This window comes from Molothrus ater, chromosome 16 (genome assembly GCF_012460135.2).
Source record: "Molothrus ater isolate BHLD 08-10-18 breed brown headed cowbird chromosome 16, BPBGC_Mater_1.1, whole genome shotgun sequence".
NCBI classification, from domain to species: Eukaryota; Metazoa; Chordata; class Aves; order Passeriformes; family Icteridae; genus Molothrus; species Molothrus ater.
Genome location: NC_050493.2, coordinates 14,922,019 through 14,941,611, shown reverse-complemented (window position 1 = coordinate 14,941,611; position 19,593 = coordinate 14,922,019). Strand labels below are relative to the sequence as shown.

General features: G+C 63.2%; 2 protein-coding genes across 2 annotated transcripts; one reads left to right on the top strand and one right to left on the bottom strand.

The window, feature by feature from the left end:
* Nucleotides 1-1,389: 1,389 nt before the first annotated feature.
* Nucleotides 1,390-2,645, bottom strand: LOC129046855 (uncharacterized). The gene is made up of 2 exons (XM_054516506.1): nt 2,105-2,645; nt 1,390-1,646 (listed from the first exon to the last, which is right to left on the bottom strand). The coding sequence occupies exons 1-2, from the start codon at nt 2,643-2,645 to the stop codon at nt 1,543-1,545; spliced, it is 645 nt and encodes a 214-aa protein (XP_054372481.1). The 3' UTR covers nt 1,390-1,542.
* FBXL16 (F-box and leucine rich repeat protein 16) lies at nt 2,188-18,138 on the top strand. Its single transcript, XM_036392209.2, has 6 exons — nt 2,188-2,489; nt 13,048-13,758; nt 14,518-15,026; nt 15,349-15,433; nt 15,951-16,014; nt 16,789-18,138. Exons 2-6 carry the CDS (start codon nt 13,063-13,065, stop codon nt 16,935-16,937), a joined length of 1,503 nt encoding a protein of 500 aa, XP_036248102.1. The 5' UTR covers nt 2,188-2,489; nt 13,048-13,062; the 3' UTR covers nt 16,938-18,138.
* Nucleotides 18,139-19,593: the final 1,455 nt, after the last annotated feature.

The following is a 19,593-nucleotide window of genomic DNA, read 5'->3' as shown; positions in this document are numbered from 1 at the left end:
AAATGCTATAGGATTTGTAGATTGGTTAGTGAGAATTAGAATATTCAACACAGAAGAAGATTTATTGTATTGTAATGGGAACTTGACTCCCTTACCCTCTTACTCTCTTACCCTCCCATCCTCTCTGCCCCTCTCTTCTTTCAGGCCTGCTCTGAGCTGTGCCTGGCAGCTCCCAGCAGGGCCCTGCCCCCAGGCCCTTTGCAATGAACCCCAAGTTCCTGACCTGGCTGCAGAGATCTCTGTGTCCATCCCAACCCTCCTACCCCTGTCACTCCTACAGCCTGTGGCTGCAGGGAGAGCTGGGGTGAGCAGCACCCCACATCAGGCACCGAGGTGTGGGTACCCCCTGGTGGCACCCCAGCTGTGTCCCCTTCCCCAGGGACACACACACATATATGTGGAGTCTCCTCTTGCCAAGGGACGACTCCTGCTGAAGGAGTTTTCAGCCTTCTTGGCATGAAAATGTCCCCAGGACATGGGGCCACAACAATTTGTCGCCTCTGAGTCCTGGAGGTGGCAGGGGTAAATGACAACGGGCCTGTGCCAGGAGCAAGGGGACATCAGGGACCATCCAGGGCCCCAGTGGCTCCCATTACCTGCCAGCCCTGGTGGCACTTGGCCTGCTCTGGGTGCAGTGTCCCTAAAGGCTGCACCACAGCCTTGCTCCCAGGCTGCTGCAGGTCCCAATTCCCCTGGAACAGCTCCTTGGGGACCACGGGGAACAGGGCACTGCTGGGGGCACGAGGGACTGTGGGGAGAAGGACCTGCAGCTCCTCAGGGGATGGGGAAACACGAGGCACCAGCTTGAGGCCATGGATCCACACATCCCTGCAGGCACCGTCCCCTCCAGCCTTTGTCACGCACTGGGCAGGGTGTGCTGAGGGTGCGAGTGTGAGTGTGAGTGTGAGTGTGAGTGTGAGTGTGAGTGTGTGCACAGTCTCCTCCCCCAAGCCCCCTCCCAGCTGCAGGGTGAAACCCAACCTGCCTTATAAATAATGGAAGCAGGAGGCAGTGCCGGCTGCAGGCGGCTCCCTCGGCCTCCCCGGGGCCCGCCGGGCTGGACCTGCTGCTCACGGGGCCGTGCCTGGGCAAGGCACCGGGGCCAGGGCCAAATGTGCCTGCTGAGCAGCTCCCTCCATCCGGGGAGCAGGGTGGAGCTGGGGCCAGGCTGGGGGTGCTGGGACACGGGGGACAGCACTGGGACACTCCCAGCAGGTGTCAGTGCCAGAGGTGGCTTGGGCAGGTGATTCCCCCAGGATGTGGGCACAGCAGCCTGGCCTGGCCTGGGTGATTCCCCCAGGATGTGGGCACAGCAGCCTGGCCTGGCCTGGGTGATTCCCCCAGGATGTGGGCACAGCAGCCTGGCCTGGCCTGGGTGATTCCCCCAGGATGTGGGCACAGCAGCCTGGCCTGGCCTGGGTGATTCCCCCAGGATGTGGGCACAGCAGCCTGGCCTGGCCTGGGTGATTCCCCCAGGATGTGGGCACAGCAGCCTGGCATGGGTGCCTGCTGCCCCTGGGGGTCCTGGCACAGGGTCCAGTGTCATCGCTGTGCCCCAGGGGCTGTCACAGAGCCCGGGGTGGCTGCCGGGGTGAGCGGGGTCTGCAGCAGGATGTGCACCAGGATCTCCAGCCTGCCATGCCCTGCTGGGGAGAGAGCCAGAGCAAGCATCTGTCTGTCCATCCAGCCTTCCACCCATCCCTGCGTTCAGCCTTCCAACCCTCCCTCCCTCCATTTCTCCAGCCACCCCATCCCTCCCTCAATCCCTCCATCCTCCATCCATGCTTCCATTTCCTCCTCCACGCCTCCATCCCTTCCTCTCACCATTCTTCCCTCCATTCCTTCACTCCTCCATCCTCTCCAACCCCTCCATCCTCATCTCTCCATTCTTCCCTCCATCCATTTCTCCCTCCACCTCTCCATTCTTCCCTCCATTTTTCCATCCCTCCTTTGATCCTTCCACCTCTCCATCCCCCCTCCATCCTTCCATCCATCCCTCCCTCCATCCCCCATCCTTCCACCCCTGCATTCCCCCACCCACCACCCTCTCTCCCTGCACTCCCAGCTGCCAGCCCAGCCCCATTCCCGTGTCCCGCACCCTCACCTCGCCTCTCCCGGTGCCGCTGCCGCCGCTCCATTATCGCTGCCGGTGTCGGTGTCCCTTTAACGGGCTCGGCCGGTGACACGCGTGTGCGTGTGTGCGAACGCGCGTGTGCGTGTGCTCCCCGCTCCCGGGGCTGGCTGGCAGCAGGGCCCCCCTTCTCCATCCCCCCGGATCCGGATCCGGCCCCATTCCCCCCCTCCACTCCCCGCTTATTTTTCCTGTTGTTTCGCGGGGTTGGGGCGGGGGCCGGGCGGGATCCGGCCCCTTTGCCAACGGGGATTTTTGGGGGGATTATTCGCCGTTTTCTTGCCGGTGGGATTTTTTGCTGCAACCGAAAGAAGACGGGCGCAAGGCATGGCATGAGCTTCGGGAGACAGGGCTGGAGGTAAGAGGCGCTCGGGAAAAGCCTTTCCGACACAAAGCCGGTGCCGGGGTCGATGCCGATGCCGGGGTCGGTGCCGGTGCCTGTTCTATCGGTATCGGTACCGATACCGGCACCGGCACCGGCACCGCAGCCGCCCCCAGCCGCATCCCGCATCATGGAGCCGCGTTATATAACGGCAGCGGAGCCGGCCCGGCCCCGGGGCTCCCGGTCCGGTGCCCCCCCTCCGCCCCCGCCTCCCGGTGCCTCGGCAGAGGATGGTGGTCGGTGTGAGCCTCCCCCGGGCCGGTGATGCTGCCCCCTCCGCCCCCTCGGTGTGGGGAGGGGGATGGGGGGGTGAGGGGATGTGCTCTGTGTGTCCGTCCCCCCCCAGCATGGCCGGGCAGCAGCGGGTGGGGAAGGCAGGGAAAGGGGGATCAGGGGCATCCCGCGGGATGCAGGGCTGCCCTGAGATGGGGGCGGAAGGGCGATCGCTGTAGGGACATGGATGTCCCAGTGTGGGGTTGATGTTTGCCCCCTTCCACCTCTGCTGCCAGCCTCTAAAATTCCTCTAAAATTCTGAGATGGGGGTGGAAGGGCAATCACTGTAGGGACATGGATGTCCCAGTGTGGGGTTGATGTTTGCCCCTTTCCACTCTGCTGCCAGTCTCTAAAATTCCTCTTGTCCTCCCTGGTGGCACCGTTGGCATCCCCGAGGCTGCGCTCAAACACCCAAACACCCCAAAAGCTTGGTGTGGCTTTCTGTGCATGCAGGGGACACCAGCCAAAGGGGATGGAGGAAGGGGAAGGCCCTGGATGGGATGGGACCAAGGGGGCTGAGCCCCACAGCGGGGTCCTGCAGACCCCAGCATGGATCCATGGATCTCCCATCAGTCCAGGATGGGAAGACTGAGTTTGTTTTGGTGGGGAGGATGGTGAGGGGCAGAGGGATCAGCGTGTGGGGCTGGGGACCAGGCAGACTCGAGCCCACGGAATGGCTGGGGCTGAGCACAGCTGGGGAAACTGAGGCACGGGGTTCTGGCAGCAAGCAGCAAGATAGCCCCAAGGTCTTGGCCATGTGGGGGCCCAGGGGTGCCATGGGGCACTGGGCTGAGGTGGTGCCTCTCTGGCATCTGCTGGTGCCCCTGGGACGTGGCAGTGCCTGGGCAGGGAAGGCAGGAGCCTGGCAGTCCCTGCAGCAGGGATGCTCCTGGCAGACCCTCTCCATGCCCACCCTGTGCCCAGGGCCTGGGGGTCTCGGGGCACAGCACCCCAGGGTGCTGAGCAGGCTGGCAGCAGCGGGCACAGAGCGAGCACCGTGCCGTGCTGGCAGCTCCCCTCCTCTGAAGCTGGGTGCTGATTTCACTCTGGCTACCAGGAAGAGGGAGGGAGGTGGCTTTGGAGTGGGGAGGACTCGCTCAAGCATCCATTTTTAATGAGCTAGATATCTATTTTTCCCCGAGCTGGCTTCCCCCACATCGATCCCTTTGCCTGCTCCCCTCCCTGTGCCAGCAGCTGCAGGGCACAGGGGAGCAGCAGGACAGGCACCCCTGGCACTGGGACCCTCCTGCCCCCCCAAATCCTGCTCCTGGGGAAGGGGTGACTCTCACTCGGGCCAGGGTAAGATGAGAGTGGGGAAAGGGTTCCCTTGTCCCCTCCCGTGGGGTCACAGCCGTTGTTGACCATCCTGTGGGCAGGTGGCCAGACAGAAGGACAACAGGAGTGGGAGCACTTGGAGTTTGGAGGTTGGATCCTGCCCCTCTGCTCTGCAGATTTAAGCTGTGCCTGGCTCAGCAGCTCCATGGCAAAGCCACCTCGTCCTGCCTGGAGCTGTGTCCCCATCTCCCATCTCGTGCAGCTCCCAGCAGTGCCTGTGCAGGAGCTGCACCCAGAGAGGGGATTTGGGAGGCGAGTGGGGGCTGCTGGTGTGGGAGGGAGCAGCGCTGGCTGTGCAGGCAGCAGAGCTCCTTGGCAGCATCCCCCTCCCAACCTCTGCCCACCTGCCACGGGGACAGCCACGTGTGCTGGGTGCTCCGGGGCTCAGGGAGGAGCTCAGGGATGAGGAGGGAGGGTCTGGGGAGGGCACAGCTCAGCAGGACCCGTTCCTCCAGGGTTTCTCCCTGCTGGAGGGGTGATCCATGCCCAGCTCTTGGACAGGGGAAGCAGGAGGCCGGGGGATTGTGCTGGGAGCAGGATCAGGATGGTGCCTGAAGGCTTTTGGAGCCTGTGCTGGCATTTAGCACCCACAGCCCACCAAGGAGAGCCATGGCTGGACACCGCCTGCCCTGCTGTCCCACCAGCCTCGTGCCAAGGGCCCCTGCTTGACCCCATGCCCAGGTCCCAGCCAGACCCCGAGCCCAGGGGCAAAGGGCCATCAGTGCCATCAGTGCCATCAGTGCCATCAGTGCCATCTGTGCTTGTGTGGCTGTCACCGTGCCTGGGGGGGTGAAGGGTTTGGGCAGGCACAAATCCCAGCAGGACCTGAGGAGCTCATCCACATCCTGTGCTCAGAGACAGCTCCCCTGGCTCCTGGCTCCTCAGGGGATGGTGCATTTCAGCCCTTCCTGGGCAGAGGGAAGGGCTGGGACACTCTGGGAGCTGTCACTGGGCTCTGGCTGGGCTTGTAGTGAGAGGAGGCCAGGCTGGGCAGGATCCAGCACACGAGGAGCTGCTCCCTCTTCTCCTTGCCTTGGCCAGAGGGGAGCAGGGGGAAGCTTGGCTTAAGCACAAACATCCTTCCATGGTGTGTGAGCAAAGATCTCCAGGGGAGGCTGGAGGGGAAGGGAGCAGGGCTCCAGCTCTGCCCTCAGTCTGTCCCTCCCGTGCTCCTTTTGGGTGGGGGATTCCTCCCAAGGGGACAGGGGACTGCCTGGAGAAAGGAGAGAGGTCAGAATTTGCTGTCTCTGGGAGAAGGGGGTTCAGCAGAGAGGCTGAAAGCTGCTGCAGGAGGGGCTTGGTGGTCAGAGGGAGCCCTGTTGGGAGGAAGTTTTGCTTGGGGCTGGAGCTCTGCCTCCCCCCCACACTGAGGGCTGGGGACAGGAGCTGCATCTCCCAGTGCCCCCAGACAGGAGCTGCATCTCCCAGTGCCCCCAGACAGGAACTGCATCTCCCAGTGCCCCCAGACAGGAGCTGCATCTCCCAGTGCCCTCAGACAGGAGCTGCATCTCCCAGTGCCCCCAGACAGGAGCTGCATCTCCCAGTGCCCCCAGACAGGAACTGCATCTCCCAGTGCCCCCAGACAGGAGCTGCATCTCCCAGTGCCCCCAGACAGGAGCTGCATCTCCCAGTAGGGACCTGAGCAGAGCTTGGTGCTGGCACCTCAGCCAGCTTTTCCCAGCTCCCTGGGGATGGGGCCAACCCTGTAAATCCCGAGCCTGACCTTTGGGAAGGCTGTGGCACCCGAGAGATCGCAGTGCTGGGGGTTCCTACCGTGACAGCTCCTCTGCAAGAGCCAGCGATGGATTCACCAGCCTGGCTGGCACTGAGAGCAGCAGCCCCAGCAGTGGGACTCCAACCAGTCATTTCCCAGCCCCTCCTAAGCTTCTTTATCCACTGCAAGGTGGGATGAGCTCCTTGGCACTGCTGGGAGCCATCAAGGGAGCTGAAAAGCTGCTCTCAGCCCTTGGGTCTCCACAGGAGCTCTCAGAGCAGCCCCAGGAGGGAGGTTCCCAGCTCCCATCACACAAACAGCAGCTCTGCAGGGCCAGGTGGAGAGGCAAGGCCCTTCCCTACCCCGAATTCCTGGATTGTGCAGCAAGGAAGAGGCAGCACTGAGCTTGGAGCTGTGCTCTGAGCCTCTGTCCCACTCACCTGTGTGAGTGCTGAGGCTGGAGCCCAAATCCACCTGTGCACACACACACACAGGCACAGCATCTCCAGTGGAGCATCTCTCCACTGCCCCTCCATCTCCAGCAGAGCCAGTGGCTCCTCCAGAGCCTCCAGCAGCTCCTCTGCACTGCTGGGGTGACCCAAACCCCCTGAAGAGACCCAGACTGGGGCTGGGTGCTGGGCAGCGTTCTGATCCAGCGGGATCAGAGCCGGGGGCAGCAGCAGCAGCAGCCGCACAGCAGCTCCGCAGGGGGATGTGCTCATGTGTGCATCGCTGCTCTGTGCTCCGGGCTCGGCTCCGGCCCCGCCGCTGCCCGGGGCAGCCCCAGCGAGCTCAGCCCCCCGGAGGCTGCACAAAGGCCGGGCCCCGTGCTCGGCACAGCGCTCCGTGCCGGGCTGTGCGCTCCGCCCGTAGAGCGACTTGATTTGCTGCATTAGTAAAAATAGACGGGTAATGAATTCAGCTGATGCAACCCCGGCAGCGCGTGCACGAGGCGGCCCCGGCCGCGCTGAGTGTGAGAGGGGTTGTGTGAGTGTGAGTGTGAGTGTGAGTGTGAGCAGGGCTTGTGTGTGTGTGTGTGTGAGTGTGTGTGTGTGCATCCCATGTGAGTGTGAGTGTGAGTGTGTGTGCATCCCGTGGGTGTATGTGAGCCGGGCTTGTGAGTGCATCTTGGGTGAGTATGAGTGTGAGCAGGGCTTGTGTGCACATCTCGTGTGAGTGTGAGCAGGATTGTGTGTGTGTGTGTGTGTGTGTGTGTGTGTGTGTGAATCCCGCGGGTGTGTGAGTGTGAGTGTGAGTGTGAGCCTGGTTTGTGTGTCCATCCCGTGCATGTGTGTGTGTGTGTGTGTGTGTGTGCACACCCCATGGGTGTGTGAGTGTGAGCAGGCAGCGATGGCTGCTCGCTCCGCACAGCTCTGCCACCTGAAGCCCTTTGGCAGCAGCTCTGGGTCCTGGCAGGGCCATAAGAAGGCTCCGAGGGGGCCGGGGGCAGCAGCGGGGCTGCAGGGACCGGCTGGGTGGCAGCAGGTGTCACGGGGAGTCTGCGGGGCAGTCATGGATTCTCCCTGGGATCTGCTGGGGCAGCAGCAGATCTGCCTGCTGGGTTACAGTGGGATCTCTGACAAGGATCTGTTGGAGCAATGCTGGATCTTGGCAGGGCCCTGAGGGGTGATGGAGATTCCCTTACAAGGAGTCGGTGGGGCAGGGCTGGATCCTCCCTCCCAGGGCCCGGCGCGACAGGGCCGGATGCTGGCGGGGACACGGGCGCGGTGTCCTTGTGGGGGCCGCTGTGCCCGGTGCTGACCGGGACCGATGGACCGGGGCCGCTCACCAGAGCTGCTGTCCCCGGTGCTGACCGGGACCGAGTGACCGGGGCCGCTCACCGGAGCCGCTGTCCGCGGTGCTGACCGGGACCGATGGACCGGAGTCTCTGACCGTGGTGCTGACCGGGGCCGCTCACTGGGGCCGCTGTCCTCGGTAGACTGAATGGCCGGGGACTGAATGACCGGAGCCGCTGACCGGGACCGCTGGCCGGGGTGCTGACATCCGGGACCGATGGACCAGGGCCACTGTCCCTGGTGCTGACCGGGACCGGTGATCGGGATCGCTGTCCCCGGTGCTGACCGGGACCAATGACCGGGGCCGCTGTCCCTGGTGCTGACCGGGACCAATGACCGGGGCCGCTGTCCCCGGTGCTGACCGGGACCAATGACCAGGATCGCTGTCCGCGGTGCTGACCGGGACCAATGACCGGGGCTGCTGTTCCCGGTGCTGACCGGGACCAATGACCGGGGCCGCTGTCCGCGGTGCTGACCGGGACCAATGACCAGGGCCGCTGTCCGCGGTGCTGACCCAGCACGCCCGCGGTCCCGGGAGCTCCCACGCCAGCCAATCCGGGATCTCCCCGGGCCTCCGGTCCGGCTCCAGCCCGGCTGTCCCGGAGACCAGCCCGATCCCTGCTGCACAGGATAACTGCTCAGGAGCCGGGGCTCTCCCAGGCCGTGCACTAACAGGGGGGCTGATGGCTCTCCCAGGCCGTGCACTAACAGGGGGGCTGATGGCCCTGCCCGTGTCTCAAGGCCCTCACCCTCTGCACTACCACGTGCAGACAGTAAACTCGCCAACAGGTTGGGCAGGCTCTGTTTTCCAGGCAGTTTCCATCCCGTTGATCCCAGCATCCTCACAGTGCAGTGTTTGTGGTGCCAGGCTCTCAGACCCGGGCTTGCTTCTCTCTTCCTGCGTCAAACCCGCCCCCCAGCACTGCATCATCGCTTCCGTGGGTGACAAACCCCCCCAAACCTCCCTGCCAGTGACGTAGCCTGAGAAATGTGCACCCTGCAGTGGATTCGGGAGGCTGGAGGGCTCTGGCCTTTGCTCTTGTCAGGTTTTCTCCCACTGGGCTGGGGCTGACACTCCAGTACTGGGAGAGGCCTCCCCGTGAGAGAGCAAAGGGGGCTGAGACAGACGGGCTGCAAATGTGGGCCCTTCCTGTGGGACCCCAGAGCAAGGGGGGTTGCACCAAGTGCTGAACAATCCTGATGATGATGGTGATGATGGTGTGCTTGGCCCAGTCATGCAATCTGCAAACACTGAGATGACAGGGAGGGAAAGGGACAAATCTCTGCTCTCCTGTTGCTTTGGAGTGGCCAAAAAACGTTTGGAAGTGTTCATGGAACTGCTGGAACATCTGGGAGGGTCTGTGCTGACACCTCCAAGACAGACAACTTTGGGTTTGTCTGTCCATCCGCTGTCTCTGGGAGTGCCTGGGCAGGCACAGGGCAGGCTCTGGGTGTCCCTGCACTCAGCAGCTGTGTCCCCCAGGGGCTGTGGCAGCGTCACTTTGAACATCAGAGCATTGTGGCCTCAGCCCTGGGCTGCAGGAGCTGGGGGGCTCCTGGCTGCAGGCCGGGGCTCTGCCATGGCACAGGAGGGCAGATGCCAGCCCTGCCCCTTGGTGCCAGAGACAGCAGCTACTGGAGCCCTCCCCTCCCAGCCCTCCCTCTCCACACTGGGGTCTTTCCCCAAGCACAGTTCAGTGCCTGAGGGTGGTGGGAGCACCCAAATTATTCCATGCTCATCTCCCCAGAGAGAAACGCCTGCCTGGCTTCCCCCCACCGCTGCCCAGATCCTCCTGTGCCCAGAGGCTCGAATCTCTCTCTGTTTTTCTCTTTGAAGTGACTTCAGGCTCACTCAAGGTTCGGGATTTCTGTGCTCTGTTCAGGCAGCCGGAGCTCCCTGGGCAGGGGGCCTGGCTCAGCTTTCCAGGGAACCCCTGAGACCCCTGGGCCCCCCTGAGCTCCCCTGAGCCCCCCTCCCCAATCCCCCTGAGCCCCTGAGCTCAGCCTCGGGGACCAGCCGAGCTCTGAGCAGGTTGGACGTGGTGCCAAAACCTCCTGCTGGCTGCTGTGAGTCCGGCAACTTGTCAGCATCTGTGTCCTGCTGTGACTGTCCCCTCGGGCTGCCGAGGCCCTGGGCTCCCCTCTGCCACCACCTGCGCTGTCCCCGGGCCGGCCAGCGTGCCCAGCGGCTCCGGGGCTCGGTGCCACCACCTGTCCTGTCCCTGGTGTCAGAGTGTCGGGGGGTAGGAGCGTTGGGACGGACGGACACAGAGATCTCTGCAGCCAGGTCAGGAACTTGGGATTCACTGCAAAGGGCCTGGGTGCAGGGCCCTGCTGGGAGCTGCCAGCACAGCTCAGAGCAGGCCCTGAGAGAAGAGAGGGGCCAGAGAGGATGAGAGGGTAAGAGAGTAAGAGGGTAAGAGAGTAAGAGAGCGAGGTTCCCGTTCCAATACAATAAATCTTCTTCTGTGCTGAATATTCTGATTCTCACTAACTAATCTAGTACAATACACAAATCCTATAGCATTTACATGCAGCCTATAAGAATCATTACATTACCATACTGTGTTACATTTTAAACCCTATAAACTTCTCTCTGGACCCCTTCTGCCAAGCTGTAGGGTCTGCTCTGACCCTTGGAGCTGTTTGCAAGCAGAGGGTGTTGTTCCATCAGAAGGGGATCACCTTCAGCTGGCCACACTGTTGTTTTCTAGTTGTTCAGTAACTGAGGGATCTCAAAGCTTGCTTTCATTTCAATCTCGCTTGTAGTTTCTATATTCTCAAAATCTTTTGCCACACAATCATATTTATGAGGCTTTCCTGTTTCATCTTCCCCATACCCAGGGCCGGCCAGCGTGCCCAGCGGCTTCAGGGCTCGGTGCCACCTCCTGCCCTGTCCCCGTGCCCAGCGGCTCCAGGGCTCGGTGCCACTCGCTGCAGTGACAGCTTCCCGTGCCACCTGGCCATTGTCTGTTTGGGTTGGTGCTCTGTGAGACACCCGCTGCACGTTCTGTTTACCTCCCTAATTGCAGCCGAGCCGCCGGTTTCGAGTTTCTCCCTTCTCTCCCCTCCCCTTCTCCTGCTTTCAAGCGAGTTAACACACGTCCAAGCACCGGCGGCCCGGCTCCGCTGTGGGGCGGCGTGAGCGGAGGCAGCAGCGGCTGCATCCGAGCCGGGAGCGGCGCCAGGCTGTCTGCACAGGGCTGGGCTCGTCCCCGGGGGCTGCATCGCGGCGGGACGCGGCCACCGAGCCGGGCTGGCTGCTGGCACCGCGGCGCTCCCAGCCCTGTGCCGGGAACGGGAGTGTCCCCTGTGCCCTGCATGCCAGGTGTGCCCTGCATCCCGCGGCTTCTCCAGCTGTGCCACCGGCACCTGGCTGTGCTGCTGAGCTCCTGTTTGGGTGGCTGTGCCCTCCCTGGGTGCTCCAGGAGAGCTGGATGAGGCCAGGGATATCGCTGGCCGGGGTCTGTGTACAAATCACCAACGGGACGGGACTGCTGAGGAACTGCCTTGAGCTGTTTGATTTTCCAGCATCAGCCTCATTACATGGTTGTGACAGTGGGAAGATGCCAGCAGCTCACATCCCAGCCAGCAGACCAAGAACTCAATGTCACAACTCACTTTAAGAGTTTTCTGACCAATCCCACAAAGCAAAAGCACATTGACAGTAGTTCTATCCAACCACTATAAGCACAGGTACCTTTGGGTAAACAATGCTTGCTTATTTTGGATACAAGACCTGCTTGTGAGCCTAAAACACAATGCACAGAGCTCCATTATTAAGCTTAAAACTTCCTAATATCTCACTAGATAAACTTTTCTGTAGCTTAGAGAGTTATTCTAGACAAGCATTAATACACAGACCATTGTTCTACTTGTCCTTACTTTTCTACTTTTTAAATAATTTTTCTGCTGACCAATCTTGTGGCTCCTGCTTAGGTCCATTCTGCTGTCTCTGAGGCCTGCCTTTTGCAGCTTTCCCAAACCCTCTGATTTTGTGGATTCCCACAAGGGATGCTGTGAGAGTGAAAGGGATGGGCAGCAGCAGGGGGTCTGGGCTGCATCCTGCTTCCAGGCTCAGGGACCACAGAGCTTGGGCCATGCCCTTCCCTCGGTGCCCCTCCATCAGGGATTGACTTTCTCCATCCCAAATCAAGCAGCTGTGATAATCCCCTTGCTTTAATCTCGGGTCTGGGAAGAGCTGGCAGGCAGGAAGGTCCCCAGCTCCTGTCACTGATGCATGGAGGTGCCAACCACCCCATGGGCCTTCAGGGGAGCTCCCTGTGCCCTGCTCCGTGCACTGCAAGCTGCATTCCCGTGCTTCAGCTCCTTGTGCCCGCAGGGGTTGCCAGGATCAGCTTTTTGGCAGGGTTTGGTGTGGCATTGGCACGAGGGGTGTGGGCAGGGCAGGCAGCAGCCGGGCAGGGCCCTGTGCCAGGCCCTGGCTGGGTAGGGGGAGGGGGCTGAGCCCCCATCAATAATTCAGCTCCATATTTATAGAGGGAAATGCGTTGAATAATGGATGGTGGGTGAGGGGGGCCCTTGGGAAGCCGGCCTTGCTGCCACTGCAATATTTATTGGCCTGGGTTGCCGGGTGCTGCCCGGCTGCCTTGAGGCTCCACTAGGGCTGGCACAGGCTCACTGCTGAGGGCTTGGCGGGCACAGTGGGCACGGGCAGCTCTGCTCCTCTGCCTCTGCCCACTGCCCTCCACAAAATCACACGGGGGCTGGGGCCCCCTGCTCTGGAGCCAGGCTGGGAGAGCTGGGGGTGCTCACCTGGAGAGGAGAAGGCTCCAGGGACACCTCAGAGCCCCTTGCAGGGCCTAAAGGGGCTCCAGGAGAGCTGGAGAGGGACTGGGGACAAGGCATGGAGGGACAGGACACAGGGAATGGCTCCCACTGCCAGAGGGCAGGGCTGGATGGGATATTGGGAATTAGGAATTGTTCCCTGGGAGGGTGGGCAGGCCCTGGCACAGGGTGCCCAGAGCAGCTGGGGCTGCCCCTGGATCCCTGGCAGTGCCCAAGGCCAGGCTGGAGCACCCTGGGATGGTGGAAGGAGTCCCTGGCCATGGCATGGATATGGAATGAGATGGGCTTTGAGGTCCCTTCCAACCCAAACCAGCCTGTGGATCCTTCTCTGTCTGCCACTAGCCATGCTTGTTTCTAGGCTCAGAGAGGGATGTGACTACCCAGGGACAAATCCCCATCCATCCCTCGTCACAGGGGGCACCAGGGCCATGCAGCCTGCTCTGTGTCCCAGACAGGTCCCCTCTGTGGCTGTGCCACCTGATCCCATGTGCCACCCTGCTCAGGGCCCCCAGGATCTCCCCCCTCCCTGGTGTCAGCACCTCCCCCAGCCACGACCACCCCCCCCCAGCAGACCCACAGCCCCTGACCCCACACCCCTGCATTTCAGAGACACCTGTGGAAGATGTCGAACCCGAGAAACGGCGACACCAAGCCCCCATGTTTGCCCCGCAATGGACTGGTGAAGATCCCCACGCAAGCCAACGGCCTCGGCTCCGCCAGCATCACCAAAGGCACCCCCGCCGTGAAAAACCGCCTGTGCCAGCCTTCCTCCGTGCCTGCCATCCTCAGCCCGGCCTTAGCCCACCGCAGCGACCTGCCCATCCCCAGCCTGGCCTCCCCGCTCTCCTTGGCCACCCTGGCCAGCGTCTCCTCCCCTCCCGGCGCTTCCTTGGTGGGACTGAACGCCAGCGAGGGCTCGGAGCAGCCCTCCCCGGAGCAGCTGCCGGGCTCGCCCTCGGAGAGGCAGCTGGCCGTGGACGAGAAGATCCTCAACCGCTTGTTCTGGTACTTTTCGGCGTGCGAGAAGTGCGTGCTGGCACAGGTGTGCAAGGCATGGCGGAGGGTGCTCTACCAGCCCAAGTTCTGGGTGGGCTTGACGCCCGTGCTGCACACCAAAGAGCTCTACAACGTCCTGCCCGGGGGAGAGAAGGAGTTCGTCAGCCTGCAGGGCTTCGCCGTCCGCGGCTTCGACGGCTTCTGCCTCGTGGGCGTCTCTGACCTGGACATTTGTGAGTTCATTGACAACTACCCCCTCTCCAAGAAGGGGGTCAAGTCCATGAGCCTTAAGAGGTCGACCATCACAGATGCGGGGCTGGAGGTAGGTGACCCTGCTGAAGTGACCGGGGTGGCTGAGGTGTGCTGGTGGCGGGTCAGTCCTGGTGGCCTTGGAGACACACACATGGGCAGAGTGGTCCTGTCACAGTGAAGGAGCAGAGAGGTGGCATGGCCACCCCACAGGTGCTGGCAGCACAGGGAGGCCCTGCCTGAGGTCTGGGCAGTGGGATGGGCATAGTCTGTGCAGGGTCAGGAGGCTGTTGGGGCTTCACCCCCGCAGGAAGGCAGGGCCAGCTGAGGTGGCCGTGCTGCTGGGCGGTGATGTGACAGTGGGTGACAATCTCTGGGAACAGGACATTCCTGCTTGGCTGGCTGCTCCCCAGCAAGGGGATCACCCAAGCAAGGGCTGAGGTAATAGAGATGGGGCCATTCATGGGTCTGGGCAAGGTCACCACCGAGATCCTTGCCCTGTGCCGTGGCCAAACACAGCACCAGCTGCTCTGTGGGCACACCTCACCTGTGCTGGGAGTGGCATCAATCCCCACCCTGCCAGCAGCACCTGGCACAGTGCTGGGGCTGCAGCCAGGGGTCCCTGCCTGTGCCCTGCCATTCCCCACTGATGCTGGTGTGCCCTAAGGCAGGCATTGAACCCATGCCAGGGACATCTCAGGGGAGAAGACTGGACCCAGGCAAGACTGAGAGCAGTGGGAGGAGCCACCCAGAGGGAGCCAGGGCGGGGACCCAGGGACACACGAGGGTGGGTGGCAGTGCCTGGCACGGCCTGACCCGCTGCCCTCGGCAGGTGATGCTGGAGCAGATGCAGGGCGTGGTGCGGCTGGAGCTGTCGGGCTGCAACGACTTCACGGAGGCCGGGCTGTGGTCCAGCCTCAACGCCCGCATCACGGCGCTGAGCGTCAGCGACTGCATCAACGTGGCCGACGACGCCATCGCCGCCATCTCGCAGCTCCTGCCCAACCTGACCGAGCTCAACCTGCAAGCCTACCACGTGACGGACACGGCGCTCGCCTACTTCACCGCCAAGCAGGGCTACACCACCCACACCCTGCGCCTCAACTCCTGCTGGGAGATCACCAACCACGGCGTGGTCAACATGGTGCACAGCCTGCCCAACCTGAGCGTGCTCAGCCTCTCGGGCTGCTCCAAGGTGACGGATGACGGAGTGGAGCTGGTGGCCGAGAACCTGCGGAAGCTGCGCAGCCTCGACCTGTCCTGGTGCCCCCGCATCACCGACATGGCCCTGGAGTACATCGCCTGTGACCTGCACAAGCTGGAAGAGCTGGTGCTCGACAGGTAAAGGGCTGTGCTGAGCTGTGCTGTGCTGTGCCAAGCCATGCCATGCCATGCCATGTTGAGCCATGCCGGGCCATGCCATGCCATGCTAAGCTATGCCAAGCCATGCCAAGTCATGCCATACCGTGCTGAGCCATGCCATGCCATGCACGCCATGCCATGCCATGTTGAGCTGTGCTGTGCCGTGTCACCCCATGACAAACCATGCCGTGCCAAGCCGTGCCATGCTGAGCCGCGCTGTAGCAGAGGGTGCAGCATGGGGGCCATGGTTTGGGGACACCCACGGGTGACCAGCTGGCCCTGACACCCCGTGTCCCGGCAGGTGCGTGCGGATCACCGACACCGGCCTCAGCTACCTGTCCACCATGTCATCCCTGCGGAGCCTCTACCTGCGCTGGTGCTGCCAGGTAGGTGTGGAACACGGCTGTGCTCGGCACGGCAGAGAGGGCATGGTGGCACCTCCCTGGGCATGGGCCATGAGCTCGGGGCGGGCTCCCGGGGCTGGCTGAAGACCCCAAGACTTGGTGCCAGGAAGCAGAGAGCTCCTGTGAGTTCAGCAGGACTCAGCCCTGGCACCCTGACCCTGCATCCCCAGAGCCGGTACCTGCTGCAGGCTCCCTGCCCTGGCTCCCCGCTCCCTGTCGCACAGCCCAGAGCCAGTACCCCAGCCCTGCACCCAAAATCCTGCCCCAGCATCCCGCTGCAACATCCCACATCCTGCTCAGGCTCCCCTCCCTGCAGCCTGTCCCATCACAGTTCCCTGCCCTAGCACCCAGAGCCAGCACACTGCCCCAGCATCCTGCACCCTGCTTCAGGTTCCCAGCCCTGGCACCAATTCCCGACCCCAGCTGGGCAATGCTGAGCCCTGGTGCTGTGGTTGTCCCCACTGTCCCCCCCTCATCCCCATCCCATCTTCTTTTCCAGGTGCAGGATTTTGGCCTGAAGCACCTCCTGGGCATGGGCAGCCTGCGCCTGCTCTCTCTGGCTGGTGAGACCCTGACCCTCTGCCAGGGACCGGAGACCCCAGGGGCTGGGGAGGCTCGGGCATGGGGACAGAGAGAGCCCTGGGGACAGCCTGGGGACAGCCTGGGGACAGCCAGCATCCCCCCAGGCCAGCAGGCACCTGCACCCAGCCCAGCTGTGGGGAAAGAGCCACGCTGGGCTCTTGGGGTGCAGTGTTTTTTGGGGTGGTGGTGTTTTGGGAGCTATGGTTTTGCCATTCAAGTCTTCTGGGGTGTTGGTTTTTGAGGAGCTGTTCTGGGGGACACTCTTTTTTGGTTTGTTGCTTTTGCTTTGTTTTTGTTTTTTTTTTTAATACAGGTGCTTTGAGATGTTGGGATTTTAGGCTGACCTTGGGGTGCAGGTGTTTTGGAGCACTATTCTTTAGCATGCTGGTTTTCTGGGTTCTGGTGGGAGTTTTTTGGGTGCTAATTTTGATGGTCTTGGTATTTTGGGGTGCTGGTGCTTTAAGGTACTGGTTTTTGTGTGCAATTTTGAGTGCTGGATTTTTTGGATGCTGATATTTTGAGTGATTTTTTGCTAGTGTTGGGGTTTTGGGGTACTTTTTTTCAGCACACTACTTTTTGAGGTTCTGTCTTTTGGGTATGGTGAGGTTTGAGGTGCTGGGATTTTGAGATCCAGACCCTTTGGTTCTGTTTGGGGGGATTTTGGCGTTCTGGGATGCTGGTGCCTGTTTTTTGGGGATGCTATTTTTGGGGGGTGCTGGTGATCTGGGCTGACAGAGCACCCTGTCCCCTTGCAGGCTGCCCCTTGCTGACCACCACGGGGCTGTCGGGGCTGGTGCAGCTGCAGGAGCTGGAGGAGCTGGAACTCACCAACTGCCCCGGGGCCACCCCGGAGCTCTTCAAGTACTTCTCCCAGCACCTCCCGTGCTGCATGGTGATCGAGTAGCGCCGGAGCCGGCCCACCCCGCGCCCACCCCGGCCGCCATCGCCCACCCCATCTCCCTCCGGCTGCGGGGGGATTCGAGAGACGCCCCCGATTCCAACCGAGCCCGGACATCCCCCGCATCGACGCCCCCGAGGGACGCGGGGCTCCGGGGGGAGATGGGGGCAGGAGCCCCCCCGGTACCATGTAAATTCCCCCCACGCCGCCGCCATCGCCCGTGCTCCTCCCGGTGTCCTGCCAATCCCTTCCGGACAGACGAACGGACATCATGGAAGCCCAAAGTGGGAAGGCGACGCCGTGTGACCCCCCCCGGCCGCATCCTGCTCCCCCCGCCCCGGTGCCAGCGGGCCCCGCCACCAAGGATGCTCCTGGCGACCAAAGGATGCTCCGAGGGATGGGCCAGAGGAGGATGCTGATTTTGGGGTGGCGGCGGAGGCTGGACGGGTCCCCTCACGCCCCCGGAGCGGGTCACCGAGCTCACCCCCCCCTCCCCGCGCTGCGTGTCCCCTCCAGCCCCCAGCCCCGCCTTTGGGGCCCTCTCTCCCGGTGAATAGGATGTCCCTCTCCGCCCGCCCTCGCATGCTCGCTTGCTTCAGTCTCGTGCTACGGCAGGTTTCGGGGTACCCGGGGGGACGGTGACAAGTGACAGCCCCACTGAGCCCCTCCACGCGGCTTCGCCCCGGCCGGATCCCGCCCCGGGCTCCCCTGGCCACATCCCCCGCCGCCCGGGGACCCCCCTGCACCCCGCGGGGCCGGGGGGTGATGCCACCGCCGGGGAGCGACCCATCCGTCTGGGATGGGACATCCCGGGGCACCAGGGCCGGGGCTGAGCCACCGCGGCGACACCGGCAGCACAGAGAGACCACGGGAGGTGGCACCTCGGACACACTGCCACCGCCACCGCTCTTCCAGCTGAAAAGCCATCGCCCCCGTGCCAGCGGCAAGCGGGGCACCGGGGGGACCCCCGGGCTGAGCCGAGATGGGACCGAGCCGGAACGGGGCTGGGGGGCCCGCGGGACCCAGCGCGGGAGGGGCTCGGTGCCCCCGGGCAGTGCCCGCCCCGTGCCACAACCATGGGAGGAGAGTGGGCACGGACACGGGCACGGGCACGGACACGGGATGGGCACGGACACGGACACGGACACGGACACGCTTTCGGTTTGTTTTGCCTTTGTACCGGCCGGGAAGGAACTGCTGCACCAACCGCCGCCTCCGCTCCCTGCTTTGTCCGAAACGCCCCTTTCTCACCCCAAAATGGCACCAAGTGGCCCTGGAAGGGCTTTTGGGAGTCCCTGGGGCTGCGGGACAGGGTGGCACTGCCGGGCCCCGGAGCACCCCGGTACGGGGTGGAGGGCTGCCCGCACCCCCAAAGGCAGCGGTGTCCCTGGGCACGGGGCCGGGCAGGACAGCGGCACACAGAGGGTGTCCCCAGCAGCAGTTTTGGGGTGCCATAGCCCTGCACAAGTCCCTGGTGCCAGGTTGCACAGACAGCCCCAGCACGGCCCCCATATCCTCCTCTGCACCCCCCGTGGCAGTGACCCCTGCACCCCTCCTCCCCTGTGCACCCCTATATCCCTCCAGTGCACCTGTACACCACCAATGCACCCCACATCTCCCGGCACCCCATTTCCCACCTGCAGCCTGACCCACAAGGCTCCCACAGACCCCCGACCCCATTTATCCCCCTGTTTCCCCCTGCCCCAGGCACCCACATCCCTCTGGCACCCCCAGTCCCCTGGCCCCCACATCTCCCGGCACCCCCCGATGCACACCCCCCGGCAGTGTGCCCCAAGCCCCCTAGTGCACCCACACATCCCTGTGCACCCCGGTAATGCTCCAGCTCACCCCTACACCCCCAATGCACCCCATATCCCCTCGGCACCCCCATTTCCCACCCTGACCCCCCAATGCCCCCCACATGCCCCTAAACCCCGTTTTCTGCTGTGCTCCCAGTCCCTCTGGGGTGCACCTCTGGAATCCCCGCTTCCCCTGGATCCCACAGCTCCCTGACACCCCCGGAACCCCGGTACTCTCTTTCTCCCCCTGCACCCCCAGTCCCCAGCACAGCTCCCATCCCTCCAGCCCCCCACTTCATCCAGCGCACCCCACTCCCAGTGCACCCCACATCCTTCCCTATCCCTCCAGCCCCTCACTTCATCCCAGCGCACCCCACTTCCAGTGCACCCCACATCCCTCCGGCACCCCCGCCAAGGAACCCTGGACACCCCAATTCCCATTTATCCCCTCGCACCCCTATTCCCACTGCACCTCACGTCCCCCCGGCCCCCGCATCTCCCCGGACCCCCAGGGCTCCGTGCCCGCCATAGGCCCGCGCCCCCAGTGCGCCCTATACGGAGGGGGCGGGGCCTATGGATGGGCGGGGCTTCAGAAGGGGCGAGGCCTAGAGCGCCATGGGGAATGGGCGGGGCCTGACTCATATCAGGGTCGGAAAGAGGCGTGGTCTGCCGATGAGGGCGTGGTGAATGGGCAGGGGCGGACCAGAGCTGGGGAGGCGTGGTCTTGCCTCAGATGGGCGGGGCTGAACGGCAAGAGGGGCGGAGGGGGCGTGGTCAGTCGGCAGGGGGCCGTACCAGACAGCGTGAGTGGGCGTGGTCTGGCGACAGGGGCTGCGTCCCGCCATCGGAAGGGGCGTGGTCTG

Bases quoted from the DNA above. Each gene is read 5' to 3' on its own strand.
- LOC129046855 (XM_054516506.1), bottom strand. From the start codon at position 2,645: ATGATGCGGGATGCGGCTGGGGGCGGCTGCGGTGCCGGTGCCGGTGCC. The intron at 1,647-2,104 runs GTGAGGGTGCGG...CTCTCTCCCCAG, and splicing joins GCGGCACCGGGAGAGGCGAG to CAGGGCATGGCAGGCTGGAG.
- FBXL16 (XM_036392209.2), top strand. From the start codon at position 13,063: ATGTCGAACCCGAGAAACGGCGACACCAAGCCCCCATGTTTGCCCCGC. The intron at 13,759-14,517 runs GTAGGTGACCCT...TGCCCTCGGCAG, and splicing joins TCACAGATGCGGGGCTGGAG to GTGATGCTGGAGCAGATGCA. The intron at 15,434-15,950 runs GTAGGTGTGGAA...CTTCTTTTCCAG, and splicing joins ACCTGCGCTGGTGCTGCCAG to GTGCAGGATTTTGGCCTGAA.